Here is a 9546-nt window from a genome sequence, read left to right as displayed (position 1 = left end):
ACTAGTATAATAATAATAATAATAATACAACGAAATCAAAACAAATAACAATAAAAAATATATATGGAATTAAAAAAATTCATAAAATGACAAAAAAGGAAGATATATAGTTATATACCGAGGAATTTTTTATAAAGAAATTTTAGGAATTATGGGGTATGCAGGCTGGGAGCCTTTTTCTCTCGCATAGAGGCGTCATCTCCTTTGCACTTTCTCTGTCATACAAGATACTTTAAAAAAATTCTAAGGATCTTTATATTGGACTTAGAACACATTTATTGGAGTTAAATGAAGTCTATTAAATCACCAATGTTTAAAGTTTGGGCTGTGAACAAAAAATATCAATCTAAAAAAAATCATTTAATGAGTCAATACAGATGGATAAGTGTAAATAAACTGATTGTAAGAAATTAATAGATATTTTCTGTTATCAACGAAGAATGTAAGAAATGAAAGAGTCCATCTCTTTACGACTCGCACCACCTTTCTCCACCGATTTCTTGACCTCGCCGGCCAATTTCTCTACTCTCCGCCGCATCTCCTCTCCTTCCTTGGAACCCAGTAACGTCTTAACAGCGTCTTCCACCACCTCCGCCGTCACCAGCTCCTTTCTACGTTCCCAATCCTTCATCGCCACACCAATTCCAAGAACCTCCGTCATCAAAAACCCATTTCTTGGCTGATCAGAATGCATCGGCCACGTGGCCATCGGAACTCCCATGGATATGCTCTCAATGCTCGAATTCCAACCACAGTGAGTCATGAAACCCCCGGTGGCAACATGACCCAGAATCTCCAACTGCGGTGCCCACCGCCGCTCCACCACTCCTCTCCCCTTCACTCTCTCTTCAAACCCCTCCGGCAACTCCACCAACCCATGCTCTTCGACACCCATGTCTACAGGTCGAACCACCCAAATGAACCTTTCACCGCTTCTTTCCAACCCGATGGCCAGTTCTCTGATCTGGTCGGCTGTAAAGGTGGTCGTCGTCCCAAAAGATACGTAGATAACGGAATTAGCAGGTTGCTTATCTAGCCATTGCAAGCATTCATGGCGATTTTTTGAAGCTTTCACGTTTACCATATCGAGTACTGGATTAAATGGTCCGACAGCCCATATCTTCGTTTTCCCGGAGATCTCTTCACTCTTTAGATATTCGATGAATTTGCCTTCAATCACTCTCGATGAATCGTATAATTCTCCTACGTGAAAGTTGAGGTGGGGTTGTTGAAGCATCACGAAATTCAGAAATTCCGGGCTGGATATTCCGTCGCGAGAAGGGAGCCTATTCATCAGATCCAGGTCAACCGGGAATGGTCCGCCGGTTTTCTCCCAGTGGGTGGAGGCTCGGTAGAAAGCCGGCGGCGGTTGGAAGACGTAAGTCTCAGCGTTGGGTATCGACTTCACGTCTTGAACGACGTAAGACATGAGAACGTCGTGGATGACGGCGACTCTCTTAACTATTTGTGAGAGAGAACGTATGAGGTCGGCGACAGGGTGGCGGAGATGGAGGGTGGAGTCGAAGGAGGGTTGAAGGTGGGTAGGGAAAGGGATGGAAGTGTGTGGAGGAGGGGTAATGAAGGGAGGGGTTGGGAATGCATGGAAGTGGATGTGGGTGGAGACGTCGTCGGAAAGTTGGTCGAAACTATGGTGGCGGGAGCGGACTTGGCCGATGTGATGAGTGGTGCTGACGACGTGCACGGGGATGTTGTAGGCGGAGACGAGACGGGAGAGGTGGAGGAGCTGGTTCAGGTGACCTTGTGCCACGAACGGCACCATTACTACTACAACCTCCGCCGCCGGGAGGGCTGCAACCTGTATGTGGTTGTCGCCGGACATATCTGGATTTGGTTAAAAGGCGATACAAATTGGTATGAAATTAAATTAGCGGAGATATACCATATATGAGCAATATTGGGCATGATTTTTGTTATATTTTTAATCTGATCACAAAGTAAAATTATAATATTTAACTAATTAATTAATGATCAATGACAAGATATAAGATAAAGAACCACTATGAAATAAGATATACCAGCGAGAATCTTGAGCAGTCGGTCCCCACTATGAAATAAGATATAAGATAAAGAACCCAAAGCATATGTGTATAGACAAACTAATATGATGCAAAGGTTTAAGTTTAAACAAGTATAGTCGAAATCGAATATTAAACTATTAATTTTGTATATATTTTGTTATTAAATTTTATTTAAGTTGTAAATTCACTAATATGTTTGATTAAAGGGATATTTATAGGTTCAGTAGCGACTTTGAAAAAATAAATAGTTTAATGATCTTTTACAATTTAAATAAATCTTAATTACTATCATACATATATAAGATTTAATGTTTTTTTTTCTTTTCAAATATACAATTTTAACATCTATAAAATATTATCATGGTTTATGTCTATTTTTACTTCTTTTATATATATATATATATATATATATATATATATATATATATATATATATATATATATATATATATATATATATATATATATATATATATATATATATATATATATATATATATAAATGTTCAGGTATTCTAACTAAATAGTGTGGATGTAAGGATGAATGTGGACCGATCATTTCAAATACTTAAAGGTAAAATTGTAATCTTAACTATTAATTAATTTTTATAAATTTAAATCAATTAATTTCCCTTTAAATAAGAATCGGTTTCATAGCATTAACCCTAAATCTAGTTCCAACTAAAGATTGCCTTCTTCACCTGAGAACATACGATCTCTACAAGAAACCCAAACAAGAAAATCACATTTTACTTCAATCGCGATTAGGTGTTTATCGAAGGAACCCAAGTCGCAAATCCGATGGTGTTTGTGTTGCTTGGTGTTCGGCAGGAGGAGTCTGATGGTCTCTGGAGTTGATGAGTCCGAACGGAAGAAGAAGAATGAAGCAACAAGTTGTGTCGATTCTCGGTGGTGTCTAATCGATCGCAAAATGGAGGGGGCTGTCCCTTGGGTTCGACGAACCGAAGCAACAAAGGGAACGAAGCAGCAGCAACGATACGTAACAGTGGAGGGGGCTCGATGGTTTTTGCTTGAATATCCCAGGTCGTTCCTTCTTCTTCTTCTATTTTCTTTTTATTGTTCTTGAATGCAAATGGTATGAACACGTGTTGATTTTCCATGCACGATCTCTCATGTTTGGTGACTTTGCTTGTGGCTGCTTTTAAAGCAGCATGTCCCGCTGTGAAACCCCCATCCCTCAGGCCCACGAGAGGGGATACCCCTGTAAGATCAACACATGCGTGTTTCCCTCCGACCCATCCAAAAATCAAAATGTCAGCCGGTCTGAGGGTTGACCTTCCTTCTGTCGGATCAGTCAAGAAATTAACAGGTGCATTTGATACGTTTGGTTTCCTCGCACCAGATGCGGTAGAACTTCTTAAAATGGTACAACGAATCATGCATAGTAATGTTATATCACCTAGATCTTCGGATGTAGTCTTTAAAAGAATTAGCTTACCATTCAAAAAGGCTTAGCGGCACAGCTTGTTGCCCGTTTGTCATCTCACTCATTGTACGATGACAATTAAAAATTGAATTATTTGTTCTTGATTGAAGCTGAGAAGAACGAAAGTTCTTTCTTTTTTGTGTTGATGGGGATTCACCAATAGATTTAGGTGGGTGTTTGATTGATGTTTAACAACATTCAAAGGAGGATTAAATTGGATGTTTGGATTTGATTTTTTTCACAGGAATTCATTGTTGAACGGGTGTTTGGGTTTATTGTTTTGGCAGAAATTGATTCAACATCAAGAGGGGCTATGATCTGGAAATGGACTTTCTAAATTTCTTAAATTTTACAATTCTTTTAATGTTGTAAATGATTTTGACAAAAAATGATGTTTATATTGTCGATATATATTGCATTATAGGTGTTGGTGGAAATGTCTAAAAAAGAATTTGATGGTTAAATTCTTCAAGAACACAAAAAGAATTATTTGTCTAAAATAGAAGTTTATGATAATTTTTAGGGAAAATGTATTTGTTTAAGAATTGTATATTTAAGAATGATATTTTTTTTTAAAAAATTTTATGCATTTTGATGATATTCTGTTAGAATATGTATAATTATACTAAAATGTGTCAAAAATTTTATATTTGAGAATGATATTTTTTCAAAAATGTTGTCAACTGAAGGTTCAAGAATTTTTTTTATTATTCAATAATATTCTAATAGAATAACATTCTGGTTCAAGAATTTTGTAATTATTCAATAATATTCTAGTGGAATAACATTCTGACAAAACAATCTCATAGAACATCATTATAACAAAATAAAATTATGATAGAATTCAAATCGAATTAATTAAAAAAATCAGAATTCAAAATTAAGTTAATAAAAGAAATTCCGAAAATTCCATTTTTAAATTTGTGTTTCTTAATTAAAAAGTAATGTAAATATAAAATTTTACCCTTCTTTTTATATGAATGGTATTATTCTATTTATTTTTAATTTAATAATATGGATAAATAATTTTCTTAAAATAACTAAAGTGATTGGTCCATAATCATTCCTACATCCACACAATAATTAGTTAGAATACAATAACCTAAGCTTATATATATATATATATATATATATATATATATATATATATATATATATATATATATATATATATTGTAACATCCCAAGATTTGTCATTTATAGTCCCTGGAGATAGAAGGGTGAAGCCATGAAAGTCTAAGGGCTAAATTGCAATTATTAGGATCAAGAGGGTTACGTTGCGCGTACATAAGGGTACGCTGAGCGTACTAGGTGCACCCTACTATGTTGGGCGTACACTTGTGTACGCTTGGCATACTCATGGTAGAAAGAAACCCTAATATTTAGGGTTTGGGGACTATATAAGCAACATTATGAGCACAAAACCCTCCCTTACCCCAGCCTCCACTGCTTAGATTCGTTTTCCCCAAACCCTAGCTATTTCCTTGAGTGCTTGAGCTTTTTGAGTGTTCTTGAGTGTTTTAAGAAGAAGGTGTTGCATCAAGAAGTTGGAGAAGAAGATCAAGCTTGTAGATCTGAAGTTGGTTTGTGCCCTAAAAGCTCTAGAAGGTAAAAAGCTTGGAACTTTATACTTGTATGAGATAGATCTTGTCATTTTAGCTTTATGGAAGCATTCTTGTCCCAAAATGGTGCATGTTATGATTTGGACAAAATGAGTTGTCCTTTCAGACCGTACAAGAGGTCCTAAGTGATAAAAATGGTGTCCCAATAGCTAGAATTGTCTCATGTATGAAGTAGGAAGGTTTTAATGGATTAAGACCATGTGTTAAGAACTTTCTAGACATCCAAAGTGATAAAGTTCGAGACTTTATAGTCCTATGGCACATTTGGTCGATGGATCTGAAGTTTGGGCTTATGTGCTTAAGCCCTTAAGCACTTTTTAGGGTTTTGGTGAAACCCCGCGTACGCCCAGCGTACTTGGTCAACCACCTCGATGCATGGCTGTTCTGTTTGTTTATATGTTATATGATATGGTTATATCGGTATAACGTTGGTATTTTGGGGGTAACTCACTAAACCTTTGAACTTACATTTTCAATTTATTGTTTCAGGTTCAGCAGATGACCGCGAGAAGGCGAAGGCGTGACCGTATACTTCCTCGATTGATTATTATGATTTCTAGGAACTCTAATGTGTTGAGAATTATGGTGTTGCGTCTTACGCCCTTTTTGTATTGTAATCGGATTGGGCTTGTCAATCCGAGTTTATCTAGATTAGTTTCCTTTTATTTAGATAAACTGTTAGGGTTTCAATATAAATATATGCATGCATGTATGCGTATAAAAAAAAGAGAGAACAATCGATAACATTGATTTTTGTAACCCTAATATACCTCTACAGTAGAAGTTCTTTATCGAGCTCTTCTGGGGTATTTTGCATTAATCATTCAACATATTCAGTGCAATACTTGTGTTCTTTATTACGTTCTTACTTATATTATGCTTAGAATCATACGATCCTGATAGAACTTTGTTCTAACAATTGGTATCAGAGCAGGAGATTGTGTGATCAATACACTCTTCTTCTGTATTCTCAAATATTTAGGGTTTCCGCTTTTATCGAAGCTGTTGTCTTCTTAACGATGACTACTAGGTTTTTGATAAAACCCTAATCACAAGTTTACAGGTAAGATTCTAGCAGCTCACCATGTCTCACGACGATATGCATACAAACCCGATTAACATCTCAAACAGCATCGGATCAACAACTAGAGTACCCATACTCTATACTCAAGACTACGAAGTATGGGCTCATCACTTTGAAGATTACGTGGTCGGATCTGAGGATAATGGCTATCTCATCTGGGAAGCTATCATTCTTGGACCCTTTGTGCATTCAGAGACAAACACAATCGTCAAGACACAGAAGGATTACAACAAGTTGGTGACAGATGCTTAGAAGATGCCACAGGATGAGAAGGATAAGCTGTTGTGTAATGTCAAAGCCATGCGAATGATAAGATTCGCCCTACAATCTGACACTTTTAGGCTTGTAGGCTCATGCACAACTGCTAAGGAGATATGGGATAGGTTGAAGGAACTCTACTCCACTGATGAAGATCTGGAACACTCCATTCAAACTCTGTTGCTGTCAGAATTTGGAGTTTTTGAACAGAAACCTGAAGAGAAACTCATTCAAACCTTTGATCGGTTCAACCATCTTCTAAGTAAGATGATCAAGCATGGAATTGAGAGGAAGCTGATCGAACAGAAAGTTACATTCATGAACGGTCTAAGACCAGAATGGATGGTTGTAGTTTCCACTGTGAAGGCGCATGAACAATTCAAATCCTACTCACTGGAGAAACTAGTTGGTATATTAAAGTCACATGAAAGTGTTGTAACCAAGGAGGCGAAAGGGGTCTCTGGCGTGGGATCTCTAGCTCTTATCTCTAAAGGAAAAAGCACTGTTGCAGAAGTAGAAGAATCAGACATGTCAGAATGTGATCTTACGAGTGAGGAGTACGCTCTAATGATAACAAATCCAAAGAAATTCGCAAGAAGAAAATTTCCCACCAATAAGAACCGAAACTGGCAGGGAAGTTATAGCTCTGAGAAAGCAAAAGAGGAACCGAAAGTCTCTTCTCAAAAGGTGGAAGAGAAAAAGGAAAACAAGCTTGCAGGAGACTCTGGATTTGACTGCAACTATTGTCACGACAAAAACCACTTTGCCAAAGATTGCATGTTGAGAAAGATGGCTGAGAAGAGAGAGGGTGAAGATGATGAAGCGCATTACATGCGTAAGCTTGAAGAAGTTCAGATGAAAAAGGCTTCCAATAGCTCAATGAATGCACTTATTATACAAGAAAATGAAAGTGAAGATGAGTTCGGTGGTGTGGAAGTCTGGTCAACAGACTCTGAAGATGAAGAGGTTAGAAGACCCACTCATGGAAAGGCGTTTCTGGAAAATAATGCAGATTCTGGTGGAAAATGCTTTGTCGTCACAACTGGTCTATCAACCGAAAGTGCAGACACAGAACCGAACATGACTGAGAACAAGTGCTTTGCAGCCAAACCGGTGAGTGAGAAGATCAACGAATGCGATCGACTGATCAAAAAGGTAATTTCTATCCTTGAATCTCTTAAAATTTCCAAAACTGAATATCTAGAAGAATTAAATGAACTAAACTTTAAATTTTCCAACCTAAGTAGTAGCCTCATGCAAACCCGCTTGGCAAACTCTAATCTGACTGACCAACTCGGCAGGGTGTCATCAAAAAGTGAGGAAAGAAGGATCTGGATTGAGCACAAGGAAGCAAAATTAGTTAATGCTAAGGACGAAAGTATTTATTTGCAAAGAGACTATTTAAGATTGTTAAAACAAAGAAATGTTTTCTGTTTAATAGCTAAGCGTCTTTATACTAATATTGCTCAATTACATCTTAATTGCGAAATTGGAAAGAAAATACATAAAATGATATTAACTTTTCTTGAATTTAAAGAAGATGATGTTATAGAAAAATGTGAATCAGAAGTATCCTCTGATGAAACATCCATGTCATATAGGCTAGGTTTAGATAAGATAGAAGCTTTCATCGACTCTAAGGAACATAAAAGCATGTTAAAAGATATCTTAGATGAAAATGATAGGCTAAAAATCAAAACCGAAACTATACAAACATTCGATGAATCAAATGCCAAAATTGTCAAGGATAATAAAATAAATGTAGATAATTCCTCTGAATTTGAAACCGAGAGTGAAATGAGTGAAATCTCAGTAGAGGATGTTGTTGACTGTTCTAAGTTTGTGAACAATGAAACCAAGAGCGAAACGCCTCTTATTTCAGAAAATTCAGTTGAGTTTGCACGTTTGTCAAAGGAACAGAAACCGAAACTCAAAGAAAAGGCCTTGGTCTATCAGAAGGTACAGACCGTGCCAAACCAAGTTTATGCTGTGACTGGAGTCACTCAAAAACAAACAACAGAATTAAAGATAATAGTTGACGAGGATAACGCTGAAGGTTGCGAAGACTACTTCTGGTATGCTCCCATTGACAATGCAGATGAAACTGTGGGTCTGTCTGAGAAAACCACATGGAGAGTCAAAGGAAGATACATACCAGAACCCATCAATAAACCATCCAGTTTTGATATTCCCAGCACAAGCGGAACTAAAGATGTTCCAGAAGAACCATTGATGCGACCTGATGTTCCAATCGAGAGGAAAGAATCGAAAAGTCCACTCAAGAAACAAGAAGCAAGAGAAGCTCAAACTAAGGAAAGCACCGAAACTAGAATGAAAGATAAAACAACTGCAACTCAGACAGAGAAACCAAAGGCCAACTTCAATGTTCACAAATCTCAGAAGGAGCTAGCTGAACAGAAAAGACTTAGAAATCAAAGATATGCCTCGAATCTGAATGAACGTAAAAGGCATTGGAATTCTCAAAATCCTAACTATAATCCACATAGGAAAGAACCCATGGATAAAGGAAAGGAAAAGTCAAAGGAAAATTTCAGTCCTAATTCCTATTATTCCAAATCCCAAAACCGAAAGTCACGTCTCGATTCTGGACCCAAGTTCGGTCCTCAACCCAAGTTAGGTCCTCAACCCAAGTTCGGTCCTCAACCCAAGTTCGGTCCTCAATCCAGATTCGTTTCAAACACCAGTTTCGGTTCCAATTCCAAAAATGGATCCTCCAGGTCCCAAAAAGAAACAAAATCCTCTAAGGACATCAAAGGAAAAGGAAAACTGGTATCTGAGAATAAAAATAAGAGATCTCCCCCACAAACTAAGAATCAAATGAAAAACATGAAACCATCTAATGACAATGAATTAAAATTCAAAGAAGATAAAACTAAAATCAAAGTGTTTACGATCAAAAGAAAAGATCAAACAACTCTTGTTAAACGAACTTATTTAGTTGATGCTTCTATTGTTATTCCCTTCTCTGTGAAAAACTTACCAGGACCCAAGAAACTTTGGGTTCCTAAATCTGCTTGAATTTGCAGGTAATAAGTGACGAGCAGTTTGACGACGAATGGTATATAGACAGTGGCT

General features: G+C 37.1%; 1 protein-coding gene across 1 annotated transcript; it reads right to left on the bottom strand.

Moving 5' to 3' along the window:
* Positions 1–257: 257 nt before the first annotated feature.
* LOC111890327 (zeatin O-xylosyltransferase) lies at positions 258–2219 on the bottom strand. Its single transcript, XM_023886458.3, has one exon. The coding sequence runs from the start codon at positions 1838–1840 to the stop codon at positions 431–433; it is 1410 nt and encodes a 469-aa protein (XP_023742226.1). The 5' UTR covers positions 1841–2219; the 3' UTR covers positions 258–430.
* Between the last annotated feature and the right edge of the window lie 7327 nt (positions 2220–9546).

Source organism: Lactuca sativa, chromosome 1 (genome assembly GCF_002870075.4).
Source record: "Lactuca sativa cultivar Salinas chromosome 1, Lsat_Salinas_v11, whole genome shotgun sequence".
NCBI lineage: Eukaryota > Viridiplantae > Streptophyta > Magnoliopsida > Asterales > Asteraceae > Lactuca > Lactuca sativa.
The sequence above is the reverse complement of the archived record's forward strand: the minus strand, read 5'-3'. Positions and strand labels throughout refer to the sequence as shown.

Coding starts and splice junctions, on each gene's coding strand:
- LOC111890327 (XM_023886458.3), bottom strand. CDS start 1,840: ATGTCCGGCGACAACCACATACAGGTTGCAGCCCTCCCGGCGGCGGAG.